We start from the raw sequence: 24,590 nt of genomic DNA, 5'->3' as shown, positions 1-24,590 counted from the left end.
CGCAATTTCTCTTACGGGTTTCTTTTTCTCTCCCCTAATGGCGGGAAAGTTGTTTCATCAAACCGACAATCTACAAATCGAGCAGTGAATAAGTCTCCAGTCAACGGTTCAAGGTGTCAAATTATGTAGGGTGAGTTAAACCCAACATAGATATCCAACCTTCATTGAGGTCCCATTTTTGTACGTTGTGGTGGTGCTACAGGCACATATACTGTACATCCAAAAATTCATAGATGGACTATATTTGGCTCATTATCAAATACTAATTGTGAAGGAGAGTATTTATTATAATGTGTCGTCTAAGACGTACAAGTGCTGCTGTATGTAAGATAGCATGACCCCAAACAGTAATTGACAATTTTATTTTCCTTAGTAAAGGTCTTGCTATCAATTGTAGGTGCTTAATAAATGACTCAGCAAGACCATTTTGAGTATTACAGGTGCAAAAGAATGTTCAATTTTTATCCCAATTGATAAGTAATAATCATCAAAAGCTTGTGATGTAAATTCTTCAGCATTATCAAGGTGAATGGCCTTAATAGATAATCTGGAAATTGCACCCTTAATCTTATTATTTGTGCTAATAGCTTCGCAAACGCCAGGTTGCGAGATGATAAGAGGCACAGATGAGATCATCTAGATGATGCATCTATTAGGACCATAAAATATCTAAAAAGTTCACTTGGTGGATGAATAGGTCTACATATATCTCCATGTATATGCTTTAAAAAGCTAGGAGATTCGATGCCAACCTTCAGAGTCGATGGTCTGGCAATTAATTTGCCTTGATAACAAGCAACACATGAAGATTTATCATTCATAAGAATCTTTTGCTTCTTTAACGGATGTCCAGTTGAATTTTCAAGAATTCGTCTCATTATTATTGATCCAGGATAACTTATTCGATCATTCCATAACACAAATGTATTTAGATAGGTAAACTTCTGGATTATGATCAAATGTGCTTCAATTACACTAATTTTTGCATAATATAGCTCCGACGACAAAGTTGGTAATTTTTGCAAAATATATTTCTGCCTGAGACACTCTTGGTTATACCAAGATATTCAGTATTCATTTCATTTACTGTCTCAATATGATATCCATTTCTGCGGATATCTTTAAAACTTAACAAGTTTCTTGAGAATTTAGAAGAGAATAGTGCATCGTCTATAACAATCTTTGTCTCTTTAAGTAGAAATATAATAGCTCTTCTGGGGCCTTCAATCCTTTTTGAATTATCAAAAATTGTAGTAACATTTGCTTTTCTTCTAAGTAAGTTGGAAAAATATTTCCCGTCTTTAAAATTAGCATGAATTATTTCACTATCAATTACATAAATATTCTCGTGATTGATCATTGATCCAAACAAAATTTGAGGTATATCCATTTTTTTTCAAAAAGAAATTAAAGTAAATATTATAATTAAAACATGACTTATTACACAAATTTTATTTATTTACATGGATTAGAAAAATACAAACATATTATTTAGTACGGACAAATAAACAACAAGAAATTATTTAAATATTATTAGGCTTATCAATAATCGTATTGTGTTATGGAAAATTAAAGAAATAAGCTACATCCAGATGCATAGGCTCAATATTATCTTCAGAGATAAAGTTTGTCTCTGTATTATTTTTTGCTCTCTTCAAGGATGCTTGATATAGCTGAATCAGACATTTTAATGACCGGCAGTCTGTGACCAGTGCCTCATACCTCCATATCTATGACATATACTTTCTGAATTTTTCTTTGGTAAAATTTCTAGCTTTTTACCCCTCTTTATATACTGCTGATCATTTTTTGGTACAAGCCGAACATCATAATTATAATTTTTTCTTCGATCACAACCACGACTGGGGCCATGACCTTTTTTCGTTGGTTATAATTTGTTTGATTCACTTCAAGAAGTAGTAAAGAATCAACAGAACGACTATTATAATTTTTCATTAGCAGTTCGTTGTGGCGTTCAACAATCAGAAGGTGAGAAAGTTATTCAGAATATTTTTTAAACCTCTTTTCGCGATATTGCTGCAGGAGCATATTCGCGGGTGGAAATATGTAGTATGTTTTTTCAAGTTTATCTTGCTCAGTGATTTCTTCTCTGCATAAATTTAATTGAGCTATAATTCTAAACAAGACAGAATTATATTCAATTATATTTTTAAAATTCATTAATCTCATATTTAGCCAATCATGACGTGTTTGTAGAAGGATGACCAACTTCAGGTGGTCATATCTTTATTTAAGATTCTTTCACAGTTTAAGGTGATCTTTTAATGTGAGATATTGTAATTTTAGCCCCTCGTCAAGATGGTGGCGAAGAAATATCATGGCTTTGGAACGGTGTTGACTAGATGCCGTATTGTCATCTTTGATGGTGTCTGTAAATTTTAGATGTATTTCGGCATCTAGTTCCCACGATGAGTAGTCTTTCCAGAAATGTCAAGAGCAACAAATTCAAGTTTGGAGATATTAGACATTTTAAGAAAATAAAATTCTTACCCTTTTTTGTTACCTTCTTAAAAATAGCTCAAAGTGATGGAGGTTCGTGTTAATAACGTGTTATGAACTAACATGACAATTTAATAAGAGATAGAAATCATAAGAGAAAAGAGAAAGAAGATAACTCTGTGTATATCATTTTATTGACAAAATCTGGCAATTTATAGCCAGAGGGAGAAAAAATATATAAATTTAATAAGAGATAGAAATCATAAGAGAAAAGAGATAGAAGATAACTCTGTGTATATCATTTTATTGACAAAATCTGGCAATTTATAGGCAGAGGGAGAGAAAATATATAGTGGGTAACTTGCCCACTTTAAGTGGGTCCCACACAAAAAGCATTCACTAGTATAAAGTGGACAACCACTAATTCTCTAACATGTAGAATAAAATGAAAATAAAGGCTGGACCTCAGTGCTCAAAGGTAAAGATTATAGTTTAAGCCCTAAAATTTTCAACAGTTATCCCTTTTTTGAACAACTATATTTAATAAATAATGAGTTAATAGTTAAAGTCACTCTTAAACTTAAAAAACTTTATCAAATGCATACTTAAACTATGAGAAGTCTTAATTACCCTCTCAAACATAGATTCTTGAAACTATTTACCCTCTAAACTATGAGAAGTCTTAGTTATCCTCTCAAACATGAATTTTTGGAATTATATGCCCCTTAATCTGCCACATTATTTTAAAAAATTACTATGTTTCAATTTATATAACTCACTTTCCTTTTAAGAAAATCCAGAAGGAATAACATATTTTTATATTTATTAAAGAATTTAGCTTTAAAATTTTCATTTTATTCCTAATGAAATAATTATTGTTACACAAATATTTATGACTTATTTTAGAACACATCTTTCTTGAACTTGATTTCGAGTCAAACTACATTATATAAATAGGAATGAAGATAATTTTTTTATTAAATATAAAAACGTGTTATTTTTTTTTAGAATTTACTTAAAAGGAAAGCGAGTCATATAAATTAAAACAGAGTAATTTTTTAAAATCATGTGGCATATTAGGGGGCAGATAATTTCAAAAATTCAAGTTTGAGGGGGTAATTAAGACTTCTCATAGTTTATGGGTAAATAGATCCAAGAATCTTTGTTTGAGAAGGATAATTAAGACTTCTCATAATTTAGGTGTTCATTTGAGAAAGTGTGTCAATTTTAAGGATGATTTTAACTATTAACTCAGTAAATAATTCTCCCATAACTTATTGTCACGACCAAATTTAAGGTTGTGACCGGCGCTAAGGGAAACGAGTCCCAAAGCAAGCCTTAGCAAAATTCTACAGAAAAATCGGATAAAGTTTCCTCTGTTTTTGGATCTATCCATATTTTCCTATCTCAGAAATCAACAACACAACTAACAACAACTCTAAAACAAGGCATCATATCTATCAATAAGTCAATCGCCACATACTAATACCAATTCATCTCCAAATAAGAAAAAGAAGTTTAAAACTAGTCACATAACTTCAATACGAATGAATAATTATGACTCTAATAGAGAAAGGACAAATGGAGCGACTCTAAGAGTTTTTAAAAGAAAAGAAACCAGAACAACTCAATAAATTCTTTCCACGTGAAGCAATGCGGAGCTCACCAGATACTATCAATTCGCACTCTCTAGTTAATGAAATCATCGCCAATGCCACCTGAATTCTCTGTAAAAACATTTAGCGGAGAATAAGACGCTAGCTCAATGAGTAATAACACTTAACCACAACTTTTTTAATAAGGGACAATTCAGAAAACATGCTAGTGCGATAATCAAAATCATGTGATAAATGCCTTTTCAAAGCAAAAAAATGACAATAATCAAATCTTATTGGCCTCATGTAAGCAAAATCAATGTAAACATATAGTAATAAATTCAATAAATACTTTCATATCAAATCTTATATTTAGAGGTTTCCAAGAATGAATCATGTAATCGGTCTGGCCCCTCATAAAGGAGTCTAATACTCATATCAGAAGATCCCTTTTTAAGGGTTATCGGTAATGGTATGGTAGTTCTACCTTCCCACTAGCGAAGGCTATATCGGTAATCTGTAAATACAAGGTGCACCAGGTCTAACGAACCAGCCATTAGCTACGGAATTCATCAAGGTCTACTCCCACATATACTTTTCTTTATAACTAGTAAAAGCATTTTTCAAATATTATAAGACCTTCAAGTTCTTATAAATTCACATTATATAAAACTTAAACCATGAAAAATAAAACATATATATCAAGATAATTACTTTCCAGTAAATAACAAATCTTTTCCATAATGGTAAATTATATTTCAATTAACAATAAACAAGTCTTATATAAGTGAGAGCATCTCACATAACCGTTTCAATATCATATTAAGTTAAAGACTTGTCCCATATGCAAGTTCGAAATATTCGATAACACATTCACTTTATAAACTTTGTATAAATCATGGGAGTTATAAAAATACAAATTGTGGTAAGATTACTACTTACAGTACTCGCGTTGAAATACCAAGTTCGTCCCTAGAGTAATCCGTACGTATTCCTTCGGTCAATCTATAATCACATTTATTTCAATTTCGTGTTAACTCATATTTCATAAACATTCAACCCCCAATTGTGTAGCAGTAGATACAAATTAAATCTATAAATCAAGTTCAGAAACTTACCATTCTCTTTCGCTTCTCTCTTTAGTTTTAGAATCAAACTTTTTAAAAAGAATTCCTTTCTTCTTTGTTCTTTCGACAGAAAAACAGAGACAAGTTCAACAACCATCTGAACCCTTAGCACATGCAATGGGCTCAAGCCCATTCTCTTGCTTCTCTTTTCTTTTTAAAAAAATCTAAAGACCTATTTGTCCTTATTTAGTTATAGGGTATTACATTCATAACGCAATTTGGCTGAAAGTTTAAATCTTATGAGAATATTAGAACACGGTCTACAATTTTATAGATGTTGGATGACTTTTTCAGTCCAAAGGTTATATTTGCATGAATTTTCTATTTTGAGATGGTTTTTAATTTTTGCCTAACTAATTTGTGATCTTTAATCTTTTGTTTTCAGAAAAAACTAAAAAAACTCTTAAGACACAAGTTATACTTTACAAGACAATTTTTTATTTTTTATTTTTTTCTTATAAAAACCTCAAAGCACAAGTTATATCTTACAAGATACGAGGCATCATTTAGTTTCTAAAAGCTTATGCCGATAGAGTCATAAGTTTAATTTTAGAACCTACAAAGTTATATCTTAAGTGACATAACTTATTCATACAAAACGTTTATATGTTTTCTGCTAACCATAACAGCGACCAGAAGGTGACAGCTAGTAAACGCCGACGAAGACTAAAGCTTGAGATTTTGGCACGTTAAAGATAGATCTGGAAAGATCCGTCTAGGTTTGTTTTCTCATTTTTCAATTTCTTATTTCTGTCTATTGATTTTCCAATATGTTCTTTTGATGTATGTTTACTCTTGTTGTGAATTTTGGCTAAAGCATGAATTTCTTTGAGGTTTCAGATCTTTGATCACTGATTCTTTATGTTAATGTGCTAAATCCTCACTTTATGTCTAAATCGATTTCGAATCTGCTTTGATTATTTCTGCTAATTTTGGTATGTGCTTCACTGATTTTGGCGTTATTAAACTATTGGTATAAAATTGATTATCCATATCGTAGCTTATTTTTGGGTTGTTGATTGAAATACAGGGACTCAAAGTCTTTAACTTCTAGCATGGCCGAACAAAGTGATAAGGTGATAGGTGAAAGTGAGGCTTCAAATGCATCAAGTCATGCTATACTTAACCGATACAACGCCTGATAACCGTCGGATAATTGCTAATCTGATACCGAACCAACCGATATCTTATAGGTTGGATAACGGATTAGTACTTTTAAAAGTCGATAACCGTTAAGCCGAACCATTAAGCATAATAATCCGTCCGATAAACAGCCCTAGTATCAATATATCGACGAGTATCACAGAAGATCAAGCCCAATCCTATATGATATCGATATGGTATAAATATAACGACATGTTTCCATCGTTATGGATAAGCCAATGAAAAAGAAAATTGGGTTAGCAAAACTTTTGGGTAGTGACTTGAAAAAATATTGAGTCTAGGTCAAACTTAGACGAAATCTGGGTCAGTTGAGGTCTAGGGTAATTTTTTAATGGATGAGGGATTTAATTATTAGTTTGTTCATTGGAATTGATATCCAAGATGATACGGAGCCTATACGGCTTTAGGAATTTGTATTCGGGCTAGTATAACTCCCGTAATTGAACTTGGAGTGAAGTATTGATTTTAGAACATCATGGGTTAAGGGTGTATTGCAAAATGGGAGCTTGGGAATCAAATCCCAATATTTTGTCTCCGTGCATCTCGCCAGAGCGTGATTATTTCCACCATGGCGGGGCCGTTGTGGCGGACCAGTCGGGATTAAAAATTGAAAAAATATTATTTTCTGCAAAACTTCGTTCTTGAGAGCTAAGGGGCTACCTAGGGAAGTTTCTCATTTTTTTTCTATTAATTATCACGCTAAAGGTGAGTTAATTACTCTCTTAATCCATATTTCACATCTTAGAACTTAGAATCATGTTTGTTATTATTGAGGGAGGGTTTCAACCTAAAATTAATCGTGGGAAAAGCCTTAGTTGGGCATTAGGATCATGTGTTTGGCGAAGGATTGGTATTTTGTTATAATTCGGATAAATTAGGCTATTTTGTTGATTCTTTGCATATGTATGACTTTTTTAGACCAAGAACAAATCGAAAGGCATCGGAAAGGGAAAGCTCCAGCAGTTTAGATTTTTCAAGATTTGGTTTTGAGGTAGGTGATGGTTTTGTCTTCCCATATATGTCATATGTGCTTGTTAACAACTTCATTTGTATACATATATGTATGTGAATTGAGAAAGATGAAATGAACCACATGAAATGATTGTTTATTGTCAATAACGTGCAATAAACCTGTTACTTGATTGCGCAAGTATGTGAATTATTTATTGTGGATTGTGATTGTGCTGTGTTTGATTGAATCGGGTGTCACATTCCGACGCGTCTTTGGATCGGGTGTCACATTCCGACACAACATTGGATCGAGTGTCACATTCCGACACACTAACAAGTGAAGTGTAGGTTCCATGAGAGAACCATTCTTGACTATGAATTGTAATTGATACTGTTGACCTTTGTAAATGTAAGTGTACTAATATGAGATGACAAGTGGCAAAGTATTTTATATAGGCAAAGTATTCTATATATATGTGAATTCTGTGTTGCAATTACTTGCTACATATCTCACTTACTGCAATAGCTACGTGATCCTACCAGTACACCATTGTTTTGTGTACTGATTTTGCACTTGCTCTTTGTTTGTTGAGTATAGGGCATCTTCAGGTTCCTGTTGAGAGACCTCAAATAGGAGATCGCTGATTTCAAAGTTCAAGGGTGAGTCAGTTCTTTCAGACTTCCGTGAATTCTTTCCAGTCTTGGTCCTTCCTTCCAGGACTTAGACCTTTCAGACTCTTGTTTTATGTTATTTTTTTTGGGGTTGCATCCCATTTTCTTTAAACTTGTTGGTTAGTAAAGTTTTGATACAATGACTTTCAAGTTATAGAGGTTGATTTCCGCATTGTTTATGTTTTGTTTGTTAACATACTGAGTTTATGGAACTCAATTTTTAAAAAAATATTTAAACATGTTTTCACATATTTAATTGTCTATCTCTTGTTATTACTGCTTAGTTGGGTTATATTAGTGTTTCTCCCACCGGAGGATTAGAGTGAATGTCAATTACGGCGAGTCAGAATCGTGACAATCAATATATCGACAGAATATCACAAAAAATATATTTTCTAATAATTTATAGTTTAATAAATAAGATTGTGATTTTAATAATTTTCTCTTAATTATTTTTTTTTTATTTTTTTTAAAAAGAGCTCAATCCCATATGATACAGATAGGCTATTAATATACCGATAGGGTATTACAGAGAATTAAGCTTAATCCTATATGATACTAATATGGTATCGATATACAAATGGAGTATCAGAGAGGACTATTTCATAGCAATGATGCTGACGTCAACATGATGTCATGCGCGAAATTAAAAGGAGAAAGTGGGTAAGAGGATAAATAATTTGGGTCATGAATCTATTAAGGTTAAATAGTTTGGGTTGGATCCAATTTGAATAAATAATGGGAAATTTACATAAATGTACTACATTAAGAAAATATTTATCATTTATAGTAATAATATTTTTTTCACTAAACACTTATAATACAATTTTAATACATATTAACGAGAATAATTTATAAAACTCATATAATACAAGTTTTATTCATGAATAATATATTTATCACATACTTTAATACACTTATAATACATTGTGTCAATTTCTTACCAAACAAGTATAATATATTTTAAAACACTTATAATACATTTATATTGAATGCATAATTCACTTTTAATACATGATAGATATATCATAATATTGATATATATTGCTATAAAAAGTAATAAATAAAAAATATTACTAAAATCAGTAATTATTTATTAAAAAGTAGTTTTTTTAGGCCCATATTCTGTAGGCCCATTTTAGATTAAGATCGGCCTACTTGCCTTGGGTAAGGGAGTTGGATGTGTGGTTTGATTGAAAAGCCCTTAGAAGGAATTTCGATTTCAACCATATTTGATTGGAACGGAAAATTACTATTTTTTGATTAAGTTAAGAAATAGTACTTAAAACTTAATTTTTCTTTTAGTTTTGAGTCATTATATCTTAAAAAATTAACACACCATTTTTCAAGATTAGTAAACATTTAAAGAAATTTGTCCCTAACCAATATCAAAGAGAGGTTCACTCATTCAAACCCTTTGAAATTTTATCCCACTTTCTATTGGTCCTATATTTAACTAAGCTTGCTCAATAAAAGCTATATATTTACAAGGAAAAGTAAAAAGATATTTTCTTCTATTCACTGACACTGATTGGAAATATAGTTTTTCTCCATCGCGAATCTTGTGTTACACAATAAGATTTTTCCACTTATTTTCTATAAAATCAGCTCACTGAAAAAATGCATGATAAAAAAATAGAATTTTTTTAAAATTTGAAATAGTGGGACTTCCTAATTTTTTTCTATGAAAATATTACCATTTTTTTCTCATACAATTAAAATATGTAAAAATAGCAACTGAACTTTTTTCGATGAAAAAATAATATCTTTTTAATAGTATAAAATTAACCATGGCTTTTACTATGTCTATACATGTTAATTTATTTCCCCCTCTTTGTTAGTTTTATGACGGAATGGAATAGTCAACTGACCAATAAGAATCCCTAGTTGCCTTTGTATTTGATTAGATTAGGTCAAAATAGTGTGGCACATGCATTTTGTTGGATAATTCACATCACATAATGTTCAAATACTCAAGTTTACAAGTTGTACAACCCCACGCAAATCCACGATCTAGAGCGTCATTTGTTTCTGCATGTTTGGGTCCAACAGAAAATAATGTGTCTAGTTGAACTTACAGAATTCGTTCAGTTTAAAATTTGTTTTTGTGTATGACCCTTTCCAATAGAAGATAAAAAATCCCGCAAAATATTAGGTCATGGACGTATTGCTATATCATCAAATGCTTTTGGCAAGAAAATATGAACTTAGCTATACAATTTATAGGCAATTTCTAGTTTATCTATCGCTAAAATGTTCATAACTAACTGATTTTTTTTTATAATTCATTACTAATCCATAGTTAAATGAGATTAGCATGAGATTTTCATTGTTTAGCTATGAAATTTATTTGTCGTAATTCTTCGACTTTTAGTAGTGATTTTAAAATGAGAATGGAATATTACTTTGGAAAAAAAAAAATAACAGCCGTCCACAATCTTGAACAGTTGGCACGTGTAAACGGTCATTATATTTATGAAGAATGATTGTGTTAAATTCAAATTCAGATCTTAAGTCAATAAACAAATAAATAAGGTACTATACATTATTTGGTGCGTTAATTAAAGGTTTACAACGAATGAGTTTCTGACTAACAAATGTAAATAATTAAAAGCCATAACGGAATACTAATAATTATAAATTTTTTATTGACATACATGTGAAATCAATTACTATCTTTGCAAGAGATCTAAAGAGAGGTTGAGCTAATTTATTAAACTAAAATTTGTTGCACGGGAAACCCTTGCATCACTTTGATCACCCTTGTCCTGTGACTGATTTAATTTATTGCATTAAAAACAAAAATTAAAAAAGTGACCCTTTCTAATGCTTGTCATGGCATATATATATATATATTCAAAAAAGTTTCAACATGTTAATGAAATTCAAATTTAACAATATGGTTGTGATTTTAATTAATAAAGACAAAAGAAGAAAGAATCATAAACTTGTGAAATTGATGAAAAGATGTAAAGAGGAGCACATGATTTGACTGATCTGGAAATGTAGGGTTGCTATAAAATTCAAACACAGTATGGGAACATCGTTGCCACAACATGGTATTAATTTTGTTTTAATTGAACAGAAAAAAAAGAAGAATCTGCAGAGATTAAAAGTCATGGATGTACTCATTGATCATTGTGTAGCTACTATTTTCTTTTTCACCCCTTGCAATTTTTGTTTCCACACTAATATCGCGTAGCTTCTTTATTTTCATAAGATACGAATTAATAAGATTGGATATAAATCACTTTCTTTAAATCCTATTTTTGAAAGATTCTATAAGTATGTTGTATTGTTGTTGTCCAACAGAATACCTTTACGTAAATTGAAATAAAGAGGAATAATTGCTTCTTTAATAAATACACACAATTTAAATCTAAATTAATCAAAAGTCAAAGCAAATATCAAATAATTAAGGGAGTTTTGAATAGGTATTACAATGGCAATAGAAAGGCCAAAACCAAAGTCAGAGAGAGAGAGCGCACATGAAGTGAGTGTGAAATCCATAAGATTAGAGAAGAAAATCACATGCATTCACAGAGGATGGAGCGAGTGACATCATATAATATATATATATATATATATATATTCAAAACCGGAACGAGGGATTCATTTGAATTTTCTTTGATAAAAATTATATTATAAATATATAGTTAAAAATATTTTTTATGTATATATAGTAGATATGCAATAACAACAACAAACCCAGTATAATTCCATAATGTGGGGTCTAGGGAGGGTAGAGTGTACGCAGACCTAACCTCCACCTTGAAAGGTAGGACGGCTGTTTTCGAAAGACCCTCGAGTTTAAGAGATATGCAATCTCATTCTTTTTTATTATTATTTACTTCTTCATATTTTAAACTCGTTAATGAAAATTTATATATATATATATGTGTGTTGCTAATACACACTTTACAACTACTGTTCCTTATCTGGCCACGACTTCTCTTTCCCATGTCCCCAACATTCAAACATCACGTGTTCCCCCATTGCGCCCCCTTTTTTCTTCTCTTTTTCTTTCTTTATTTTATTATAAGTATATACTATTATTTAATATATATATATATATACCAACCTTTTTTTTTTCACAATTGAAGACTCCACATTCGACCTACCAAGATAATTATAGCTGCTAAGGTCCTAGTAGATTAATGTGGAATATGACGAAAAAAATTAAGTTGAATCATAGTACTTAGTAAATATTAGTACCATCCTATTATAATCAAGGAATTTTTACAAGTCAAAATGTACTTGGATGATTAAACCGTTTAATTGCTTTATAGGCTTGAATGAATGTGTTAGGTACTATATAAATGTTGAGCGCAAAAAATATCTTTCTCATAAGTATTTAAAATGAATTACTCTCCTCGTCCTAAATTAGTCGTTAATATTATTAAGAATATTCATCTCAAAATGTTTGCTATAAAATTAAGATCGATAGAATTAATTAATTTTTTTTATTTCCTTTTAAGTAAATAATATTAATTATATTTTTAAAAGTTAAGGCTAAATTAGTATAAAACACTTCTTACATAAGATTTCTCAAGGAAGTGCGAAACGAAAATGTGATAAATAAATATGGGAAGGAGGAAGTACAAGAACATTAAAACTCACTTGTCTTAATTTACGTGACATGGTTTGAATTTCATAAATCAAATAATTTAATATTGATTGTAAATTATATAATTAAATTTTTTTATATATTTTTTGATTTTTTTTTTACATATATAAAAATTACTTAAAAGTACTATAAGTCATAATATTTAACGATTTAAAAATTTATTCAATAAATTTGATTTATTTGAATTTAAAAATTAAAAAAGTGTCATGTAATTTAGGACAGAACGATAATATCTTGCAGATAATTTTGGTTCTTTCAAGTTATGTGATGATATCACATTATAGTTAAAAATGAAAGTAACAAAAAGGTGACAACATAGAAGTAGGATTATTACCTCACATTTTTCAGTTCTCAATGAACCAACACTTGGAAAACTTAATCAACTTATAAGATCTGCTTATACAAATATGTGGGAAATGGGAAATGGGGTTTGTATCTACAGTTCAAAGTAAAAGTTAATTAATATAAGTAACCGTATATCAAAAGATACCCTTTAGAAAACAGTGCTAATAGCTTCACTTTCGCCTCAAGACAATATTACTTTTATACTTTACTTAAAATGTAAATTTTCTTTCTCGATAGAGAGGATGTTTTTTCAATTTGATAGTCTAATTATATATAATATTAAAATAATTTAATTATCAATGTTATCGTGCTTTACCCATAGGATAAGAATATTATATTGTTTCCCTGTCAGAATTAGCATTGAAAGTTTCATAAACTAATTTTTTTACTAACATTGAGATTTGAGAAACTACTTGCAAAGATTGCTAAATTCAAACTTGTTTTTGCAGAGTATGTATACTTTCACTGCAAAACTTGTCCTTCCACTTTTTTACCCACTTACTCCTATTCCCCTTTAATCTAATTTTTATTCTTACATTTTAGCTTTTTCCAATTAAATGTCAGACTCTTAATCAGCAAACAAGTTTAGTAATCGTAACATTTGCCTAGTAAGCCTAATTCACACATCACACGATGCAATCCTTTTCCCCTTCTTAATCAAATCTTGTTTGGTTTAAGATGATCTAATCAAATGAACTTAAACTATCACTATAAAAAAAATTGACTATTTCTCCCTTGAAAAATGTTTCGTGATAAACACATATTTTGATGGAATGGGTCTTACTGAAAAGTTTTCACCATTTCGGAGAGAAAGATCATGATTCATAGAAAAATGAGTGAAAATATCATATTTTATAGAACAAATTTTTCACTGATTTGTGATGAAAAAAATCTTTGTTTCTAGTAATAGTGTATCGACATTTATTGGTACGTGATGAACTTACAATAAGCCAATGCTAATTACACAATGAATGATTTTGCTATTCCTCATTTTTGGTAATGATAAGCCAAAATAATAGCAACAATTTTGTACAAATGTTTGATCAATTAGATGTTAGTAAATAAATAGAAATCAATCACATAGTACTTTGTTGTCTTCTTGCTCTTAATCTAGATTCGTTAATCCTCACTGGTCACCCACATTTCCAGATTGCAGAGTATTCTTTATGGGCTGCACGTGACTCTTTTCTCTTTATGCTCTTTTCTTTTTCTCTATCTTACATATGATGAATGATTGCTATCTATAAAACCCCAGAATGCCAGGGAAGTATCAGTATATACTCTCATTAATTATAACCCCATGTTATTACCTCCTTTAATTATCATTATGTTGTTAATCAATATTAATATTCATTGCACATTACAATTTTGTCAAACATTTGCATAAATGGTACTACAAAATACTTGAGACTTCATATTAGTATTTTGGATCATTTAAAGTGGAAAAGGGGGGAACATGGTAAGATGGTCCTCTTGGAATTTTTACTTTCCCCAATGTGGAGTTTGGGAATCACGAAATGAGTTGATTAGTGTAGAAGCAAAGTGCTACAACCCTATCCATACATAGGAAACAATTAAAAGGAAAGGAAAAGATGAAGTGTTGTATACAAAAGGAAGATGATTTCATCTTCTGAAGTCACTTGAAAGGAAAGTTGCAAACACTAACTTTATTATACAATAAAAGGATCGAAAAAATAAATTAGTATTCGATATTTATATTAAATTAATAATATAACATATGTGTCTTGCAAATACAATTTTATCATTTAACCATACTTATGTGTATATATTCTCACTTTAATTTGTAATTCTTATACTATAATAAGTTGATCAAAAATTACTTAGCTTAGTCTTTTTGTTACTTTAACGTATTCGATGTTCAGAAGTCATTAACTTGATTAATTCGAATTTACACCTTAGAAAATTCGCTATGAGGACTTTTAGTACTTCTTGCATAAGAAGGTTTCATTAATTCTCCGTTATTGGATATAAAATCTCTAATTAAGAATGAATAGATTTTCATGTACCGTGAAAGTTGAAGCTATTATTTTATTGTTGTATGAGGCAAGATATATAGTGTACGATTAGTGGTCCATTTAGGTGGAAGTGGGGAGTGGGGAACACTAACATGGGGATTTTGGTAATAACAAAGTTTTTTTCCCCTCTTTTTTACAAAAAGACTCGGTATTTCCTAAGCACTCTATAGTTTCTTACACAAAAAGCCAGACGACCTCTACGAGAATATTTGTTCTTGCATTGGTTCAAGCATTCATTGTGATACTTATTTTCCTTTCTTCAATGGGATATGCACCACTTTCAATCAAACATTAGCTTACTCCCATTCCCATTAACTCGGAAGCTCTGCACTAGCTTCGCCCCTTTACGTAGCAACACTACCATACAGAGTCATATGGTTGAAAGTTGAAATTCCTTCAAAAAGGTTTGAGTTCGAACGGTAGGAAAATAAAAACATTTCAAATCAGAGTATTGTATCCTTTAATATGACTATTCAGCCCCGATTGAATCTAAATTAGTTAGGCCGATACAATTTAAATATGAGATGATTAAATAAGATAATGTAAAGTTGTAGCATTATGTGGAAAGGTTTAATTCTTTTTTATCTCTCACCCTATATTTGATATGTTAGTCTAAGTCGAATTTACCTCAAGAAATCTATCTTCTAATGGATAAAGAAGAAATTGTACAAGTAGTTACAGGGTAACAAATAGTACATGTTACGTTTGCATGGGTGACATATGTGTATGGGGAAGTAGATGAGTAAGACTTCGACATTTGAGCCAAAATAACCCAGAAAGAGAAGAAAAAAGGGGAAAGTGTGGAAGAAAGAAAAGCTAGCTAAACAAGGTCCCCCTATTTTTATTTTAGTACCCCGTACCTCACTGTCCTGCACTAAATGAGGACCCATAATGACAGTAAAAATGTGATAATGACAATAGAAAAAAAGTTTGAACAGAAAACCCCCTACTACTCCTATAAATATCACCTATGGTTTTTCAATTTCTCCAAAATTACATTAATCAGTTACTACTACTGTACATTTTTTCATCCACCTATATATTGAAACAGACAACTCTCTTCTCATAGTCCACTTTTCTTGGTAATTAATGCAACTTTGCGTGCCCACTCCACCATCATTTTATTCATACAACCTACTAATAAGACAAAATTACAATTGATATAGCATGAAATTCTAGTAAAAGAAAAATATCTTTGAGGTGGAGAGTAGTCATCTTTATTGAAATCAAGTAGAATGTCAGTGTTTTTGGCAGGGTGGTGAACATATAAGCCTGACATAAAAGAAGAGCAAAGTAGTACTAGTATGCCCTTGCTCTAATTAATGCATTGGCCCTTTGTACTGTGCACTTCTGTGAAGAAGAGCAGCAGAAATAAAGACATGAGATGGAAGCTTAATTTTGCTACTTTGTCAATCTCCCTTTCCTATGGAACCATTAAAATCACCCCTTCTTTAGGAGTTCCCGTAGGCTTCCATCAAATCTAAATGAATAAAGGACAAGGTGAAATAATATTACAAAGCAAACAATAACAAAAAGTAGTACTGGTAGATAATATAGGTGCTGAATTTAAGTATGTACATTACATGTAGTGCAAAAGCGACCAAAAGATTGACACCAAAAAAGAAATAAAAATAAAGTAGCAAAATTTTCCCGGCTGCAAATAGTACATTCAATTTTTTGCCCTTTGTACAAAGATATTGGTGCCAATTCAGATTCCCCAGCATATGAGCGAGCCGATAGTATAAACATTGTCCAAGCTAATTAAATCATTGTTCTTCATTGGATTTCCACGATGAATCCTAAACATTTAGCAGCTCAATGCCTCATATTTCATAGGAATTGTGCGATTAAACCCCGTTCCAGGTTGAGACAACAAATTCCCAACAATTGCAAGGTCTCTACAGAACACTCCTTGAAATGAAGATGCATTTGTTGAGCTTGACACCACCACCTTGCTTTCTGCCCTGCTGTTGTTACATGATGTAGTAGTATTAGCAGCAGCCTCTCGTGATGTAGTAGTATTAGCAGCAGCCTCTCGTGATGTAGTAGTATTAGCAGCAGCTTTTGAAGGTACTCTTGATGTAGTATTCGACGAAGCAGCAGCAGCCTCTAATGCTCTTCTTGATGCTGCATTGCTGATTGTTTCAGTTCTAGATTGTTGTAATTCTTGAGTTTGCTGAACTTGTTGCTGCTGCATTGCTTGTAATGCAGCTGCTGCTTTAGTTCTCTGTTTCTCAGCTGCTTCTTCATCAATGATTGTTGTCATTAATTTTGTATAACCTTTCTGGATCAATCTATACAATAGCAAGGAAGACAATTTCGCCCGATCCCTTATAGACTCAACATCTTTCTCATCCGCAAACTCACACCTCTCCACAAAACTTGTTGATTTATCAGGCTTGTGTTTTAAAGTGAGCAATAGATGTGCTCTTTCCAATTCAGATCTTGAACAACCCCGCCCCAAACCAATCAATGCGTAGTAATCTACATTCATCGTTTCACCGGAAGCAACTCTCTGCTTCAATTCTTGCATTTTGGCACCCAACGAACAAAGCCTCCCTGGAATCTCCCTGTATTGCACACATTGACGTTTCCATATAGGTCCAGGTAGCTTCCTATCCCGTAGAATTGAATTATACAACAGTTTCAAGTGCTCAAGATCGTGAAGACTGTCAGGCAAGCATCGAACAGCTTCAAACAAAGCAGCTCTAGTTCTAAGAGCATCAATGCAAGAAGGGTCTAATGCTAATGTTCGATTACAATCAGCTATTGCATCAGCAATTCGACCAGAAGATCGATATGCTGATGCCCGATGCACGTAACATTCTGCCAAAAACCCTTGTGGAGCCCCACGACGACCATCCACAATTTTAGAAAAATGTCTTATAGCTTCTGAATAAAGACCTGCATCAAGAGCTGCAATTGCAGCCGTCTTTCGACGGAGCAAGAGCTTAATATGGCTGAGCAGTTGAGAAATGCTCTCAGACTCCGTTTTAGGAGGAGTCGGAGGCTGGCTATTTCCTGTGCCCGGTTCACCGGAGATTGGGAATTTGGCAAACGAAAAACTATCGTCCGACCAGCAAATGCTTTCGCGACGGAATGCATCCGTAGCAATGCGTTTACCGGTCTGTAAAAGAACCATTGCATCTTCCATTAGACCCAAATGGCAACAAGCCTGACCAAGAACCAAGTACCTGGAAAAAAAATAATCACGAGTGTGAGTCCGAGTCAACTCGTACACCATAGATTCAAGCTTTCGTCCCAACAATTTTAATTAATAATGTACATTTTTCAAGGAGTAGTTAATACTAAGAAGAGCAAAGCAACAAAATAGATATGACTTGAACGGAATAAACAAATTAAAGATTAGTAAAATCCTATCAATTAAAGACAGCTAGCTGTTATGGCGTAATCTACAAGCCATTGTACGAATCAATGGAACAGAAAAATTACCTCCATTGCCCTTCTTTATCACAGTTCTTGTAGAGTCCGGCCATAACTTTCTTCTTCAAATCGGAAACGGAAAAGCACTTGAAACCGGGTTCATCACGACCCGGTGAGCCATTACCCGACGAAAGAAGCTTCATGCGCTCTCTCGAGAACTGTGTCGATGAGTTGTCCGATGACCCAGAAGACGAAGTGGACGATGACGTTTCATCGGCAGGCATTTTCAGGCTGGGAATGTAGTCTTGTAGCATATCGGCGACGTCTTTGAATCGCCGGAGATAAAGCAAAGATCGAGCCTTTAACTCGAGGGCTAGCTCAAAACGAGGTAACAGAGCAAGAGCAGCGTCGAGAAGATTAACAGCCGAAGCAATCTCGTTGGGTTCTTGTGTAGCAATGAGAAATTTCGCATCTTTGATATATTTTTCAACAATCTGTGTAATCAATCATATAATTAGCATAAATACATTAGATTAGCGGGAGAAAAAAAGAATAGATTTTTTTTGTTTCTTTACCTTTCTATTGCTAATCCACCAATGTTTCTTTTCAGGAGAAGTGATATAAGAATTAGGAGAGGCAGCCATGGTTGATGTATAATGATCAACCATTAAAATGCTCAACTTGTTTGTGAAAGCTTCTCAAACACTCATTTTTCCCTCTTCGAGGTGAAGAGAGAGAGTTGGAAGGGGGAGAGAGGAAATGGAGATGTAAATAAGAGAAGAGGAAAAAGAGAGAGAGGGGAGCTTAATACAGAGTGCCAGCTTTGACCTGAGCAAAGAGAAAGCATTGATCCTTCTGCATCTTCGCTGGCAAACCACCCACGCACGCCATATTCTCTCTCCCCCCCCCCCCCCCCCCCCCAGCTCTACTACCTATTTTCAGAGTTAATGTATGTATTTTGGCCAGTATGGTTTTTCCATTTTTATTTTTTTTTGATATCTCATTAAATTTAAATTCGAACTAACAGAAAAACTTCTTGACCAAGACGCCTCCATAGTCCATTGGATTCAAAATACTAATAACCATGCTCCTCTAGTAATAGAATACATACACTACCTTCAATTTTCCACCTTGTTTGTATGGTTGTTATTTGTTTATATTAATAATTTGAATGATAAATTTTTTTTAAAAAAGTATGGGGTAAAATGATTATGAAAACATAAGGTAAAGAATAAAATAAAATTATTAAATAATAAGTAAAAATAAAATAAGAAAAAAATATTAAGGTAGCGACACGATCACACCAAATTGATCGTTACATAAAATGAGACTTTCGTCGTTATCTAACAATGAATTTAAACTAAACGATACGATACGATAAAATTTAAGTAACAATCAAAACAAACATTGCTTTTTAAACTAATAATACAGTACAATACAATACAATGAATAACAAACATCCCAACAAGATGTTAGTGTGATCGCGTTGTTACCAAATTTTTTCTTTTCATTTTGTCTTTACTAATTATTTTATAATTATATTTTAATCTTTATCCAACCTTTTTACTGTAGTTCTATCCCATACCTTACTTTTTCTGTAAATATATCACACAAAAAATTGATGTGTGATTGTATATAACGATGGAGAATAATACAATTTATTCAAGCATTTTACTCATTAAAATAAAAATATTAATATAATGTGATACAATACAATATGATATATGAGAAATACATAACAACCATTCAAATAAAATGTTAATAGGAGATTTCAAGTTCAATTCCACAAATGAAAATCTTGAAAGAAGTGTTTTCCGGTATGTATATATATTAGATGAGGCGCCACTTTATATACGATAAAATTATATAATTAAGACGACGACGACAACAACAACAATATATCCAGTGAAATATCATAAGTCGGGTATGAGAAGCGTAGAATGTAAGCAAACCTGAGAATAGAGGGACTGTTTTCGGAAGACACTCGACTCAAAAGAGTCAGCCCCAAAATATTTTTAGCTATTAACTCTTTTTTTTTTTTTACATTTTACAAAAACATTACATGACATATATAAGAGTCATAGTAAAAGAGCAGTTTAATCACTCAAATTATACCAATCTCATATTGATTAACATTAAATGAATATACAAGTGAGGTGACACACAAGCAATTAGTGTGTTTAGTTTGGAGTTTTGACTCTCTTTTTAGTTTCAAATTAGTTTGGACTAATCAATTAAATCATCTTATTCCTTATTCTATATTTCTATTTAGGTCTTTTTATTCCAAATTTCTAATTGGCTAATATCTTTTCCTGTTACAGTCGTACCTAAACCAGCAATATATTAAATTGAAGTTATAATTGTTTGATAGAAAGTATCTCATTATTAATTAAATTTGAGTGGTCATTTCTTTATAATAATAATAAAAAACTTAAAATTACATTATCGGTCAGCAATCGCCTTCAAAACCGGTAATTTCCGGTTTACAGATCACGGGTTCGGGTTCAACAACCGGTGAAAAATATAACACATAAAATTAAATTAAATAATAAATACAGTGCGTGAATCAATACCCGCCTTATTTATTTTTCCTTGTCAATTTACTAATTTACCCTTTTCCCATTTGCTTTTCTTTTACTCCCTCCGTTTCTATTTACTTATCAAATTTTGACTTGACACACCTATTAATAAACAATGATTAATATAGTCAGTTTATCATTTTACCCCTATCAATTGATAGAGTTTTAAATATATTTACTCACTATATTTTTCCAAGACTTTAACTCAATGTTAATAAATTGAGAATATAATAGAAAGAAAAAAGTTATTCTTTCTCGATTCGTCAAAATTGATAAGTAAAAAGAGAAATTAAATTAAAAAATATTTGACAAAGAAAAACGAAGAGAGTACTAAAATGAAAATAAAAATAAAGATAATAAACCCTCTCCCCAAAATCTCAATTTCAACTTGTTTTTGGGTGTTTTGCATTGATGAATCTCACAGCAAAAAGTACAAGCAACAATTAATGGCTTTACTTATTTACTCTTTCCTATTAATTTTTATTTGTCCATTTTTAATTTTACAGTTTTTTTTATAAAAAAAATAGCATAAATATTTGTCATAATATTTATGGTGACGTAGCCACATACAATGAAGGATGGCCAATTGAAAATTATTTATCGAAAAATTATACTATGAATATTATATCAAAAATTATATGATGTATATAGGTTAAAAATTACTTTTAATACATGTAGATTAAATTTTGACATTTTTAATGAAATTTCTAATCTCATCACTGAATATTTATACTATTTAATGTACAATCTCAAATAATTTGAAAAAATATAAGTAATTAATATTGACAACAAATATGGAAAAAAATATTTTCTCTTTATATTTTGTAAAATGATAATTAAAAATAAAATAATATTTTTAATATAGCAGATGAATAAAAAATGAACAAAAAGGATAGTTTCCTATCTTTTTTGCCCTTTTACATGCACTATTTTCTGTATTTTCGAGTCTTTTTTTGCTTTTGTACTCCATATGGTTATCTCTTTTGTCCATGGATAAGTCAAATCAATGTACAAGTATAAAAGTAGAATTTTAAAAATAATGCTCAACCCCCCCTATTTAATTTTTCGATGTGAATAAAACATTAATGTTTTCTGACTTAAATATACCTAGTAATAAATTATGTTATAAATGTACACCTATAAATTTCATTTTTCTGTTGCTAATTTATGTCCTACTTATTATTTGTATTTTTTAAGAAATGCAAATGAACTATTCATTCTCCAAATTTTAATAATGTCCCTTTTTTTAGATAACGTGAGAATTTTTCTTTAATGGAGTTAACGAACCGATTAATCTTGATTTTATGAGGCTTTGTTCGTATTTTATCAAAAATATTACTATAAAATAAAGAATTTATCTATAAATTTATAGAGAGATTTTGAAAGCACAATGTGATAACTAAAATTTAAATTTTTTGGTCGTTAATATGTTTCTCATAAATTTCCTAATCTTTTCGTGATTGGCCAAGTTTAGTCTCGATATACGTTGACTCACAATATATATGAGCTTAAAATATTCAAACTAAAAAGAAATAATCAAAACAACATTTAAGATTCCAACCTTGGTCATAAATGCTGGGAGTTGATTTAAAAACTTATGTCCTTTATCTGACCATGAAATGCGATTAGATTTTGAAAATCTAATACTCTCTTTATTTCATATTAATTAAATTTTTGATTTTTTTTTATTATTTAAAATATTTAAATTGTTCAAAGTTTAAGATGGATGTTTAAATTTTTTTTCTTATTTTTCCTTTTATTTGTTGAAGTTTATATTTTTTAGGAGATAAATCACACTACTTGCAAAGTTATATTTATGATTTTACAGTGAGTAATAGTGAAAAATATTGTACAAATTATGTCCTTAAATATTATTTTTAATATGTGTGTATTGCCTCATAAATCCAGTTAATATGGAATAGAAAAAGTTCAAATATTTTTAAATTCCAAGAAATTAGATAAGAGTAGTTTTTGAAATTTCTACTCAAAAAATTTCAATTCTTTATGTCTGAACAATTTCAAAACTCAAAATCGAATTTCTTTATTGGGATTGTTTCTGTTCATGCAATGGAAATTGGGATTGCTGTTCCCTAGATCAAAGATCACATTTTCATTTGTTTGATTTTAACGTAACATATCAAAATACATAAGGTTGAAAAAATATAGTTAGAAATAGATTCAATTTAATTTTTAGTTTAACCAATGCTAACCCTTGTATTATTTTATCCATGCTTTAATTGGGGTAAAAATCACAAATAAACACTTTTCATTCCAATAACTAAAATATATTTACTGTTATACAATTTTAAATTTTACAACTAAAACTTAAGGTGACAACAAATTTAATTGACAGATCGAATATGTATTTGGATGATATATATCAAGCTTTTTAAAAAAAAAATAGTAAAAATAGTAGATCAACTTGTGTGTCCATAATTATACAATGAATAATTTTATTTATCAAAATTTGTAACGAAAGAATCATCTAGAGATAACTATAAAATGTTGAATTATGTAAATCGTTTCATCTAAAGACTTTTAACTTGTTAGAGATAAAAATAGTTTTTATTAATTTATTTTTAGCTAGCTGTGTGACATGTCCTTTCACATGTAGGATCTTCTTTCATGGATAAAACACAAGGATAATATATTATGAAGGAAAGCTTGTTTTTAATTAATACTTCTATTAAATACTAGTGAACTTATTTGCGATTATAAGATGTCAATAATTTTATTAAAATATAATATAGATAGAAGAGATATTTATAATATGTGCATAATATATATATATATAGAGAGAGAGAGAGATGTATAATTGATTTGATGAAGAAAAACGTTTGGATAGTAGTTATATGACTCTCAACAAAGTCATAAGTTGTTATTTTGAACCCAAAAAAATTATAAACTTACGATAATTAAAAAAAAAATCATATAAAATATAAAACAAACAAAATTATGGAGAGAACATGCAATAAATAAATAAAATAAATTATGCAATATCATTCTTATGATCTTAATCATTAAAAGAATAGAAGAAAAAAAATGAAATTAAGACACAAATTTTCAAACTCTTGTCTACATTCATTCCCACAAGCCGATCACCACTCAATAACCTTTATTTTATTATTCAAGTCAAACTAAAACATAAATATAAGAAATATGTACCAAAAATATACTAACTCTAATGTAATCATTTCTACATAATCTTACCCAGTCTTTATTTGTAGGACTACAATATGAATAACTAAATAATATCATGACTATCAATTATTTTAAGATATTTTTATTCTTCATGGAGGAAATGAAAGGTCCAAGTAGTAAATATTTAGTCTTTTAAATTTTACCAAAAAAAGGAATAAGTAAACTAGTACATTTTAAGGCATTTAAGTTTTCACAATAAAGAATATAAATGAATGCAGGGATAGTAATGAACACACATTTTTCTATTATAATAATAATAATAATAATAATAATAATTATAATTATAATTATAATAGTAATAATAATAATGTAATGATCCAAAATGGGTCATGAGTGGCACCCACACTTAACCTTCTACGTGGAGAATCAACGATACAAACCCCAACTTATATAGTATGACAATAACGTGGAAGCTCAATTTATAAGAGTAAGAAGTAATTAAACCACTA

At 30.6% G+C, this 24,590-nt stretch overlaps 1 protein-coding gene across 2 annotated transcripts; it reads right to left on the bottom strand.

The window, feature by feature from the left end:
* Positions 1–16,516: 16,516 nt before the first annotated feature.
* LOC129887132 (uncharacterized) lies at positions 16,517–19,250 on the bottom strand. Of its 2 annotated transcripts, XM_055962092.1 has the most exons (4): positions 18,937–19,250; positions 18,431–18,855; positions 17,040–18,171; positions 16,517–17,009 (listed from the first exon to the last, which is right to left on the bottom strand). In XM_055962092.1, the coding sequence occupies exons 1-4, from the start codon at positions 19,027–19,029 to the stop codon at positions 16,785–16,787; spliced, it is 1,875 nt and encodes a 624-aa protein (XP_055818067.1). In that variant the 5' UTR covers positions 19,030–19,250; the 3' UTR covers positions 16,517–16,784. The 2 variants fall into 2 exon arrangements, with proteins under 2 accessions (XP_055818067.1, XP_055818066.1); XM_055962091.1 differs by having other exon boundaries at positions 16,517–18,171; positions 18,937–19,249.
* Positions 19,251–24,590: the final 5,340 nt, after the last annotated feature.

The sequence above is a fragment of the Solanum dulcamara genome, chromosome 4 (genome assembly GCF_947179165.1).
Source record: "Solanum dulcamara chromosome 4, daSolDulc1.2, whole genome shotgun sequence".
Taxonomy (NCBI): Eukaryota; Viridiplantae; Streptophyta; class Magnoliopsida; order Solanales; family Solanaceae; genus Solanum; species Solanum dulcamara.
The sequence above is the reverse complement of the archived record's forward strand: the minus strand, read 5'-3'. Positions and strand labels throughout refer to the sequence as shown.

Excerpts from the sequence above, each read along its gene's own strand:
- LOC129887132 (XM_055962091.1), bottom strand. The coding sequence starts at position 19,029 with ATGGTTGATCATTATACATCAACCATGGCTGCCTCTCCTAATTCTTAT. Across the intron at positions 18,856-18,936 it reads GGTGGATTAGCAATAGAAAG|ATTGTTGAAAAATATATCAA; the intron begins GTAAAGAAACAA and ends TTGATTACACAG. Across the intron at positions 18,172-18,430 it reads GATAAAGAAGGGCAATGGAG|GTACTTGGTTCTTGGTCAGG; the intron begins GTAATTTTTCTG and ends TTTTTTTTCCAG.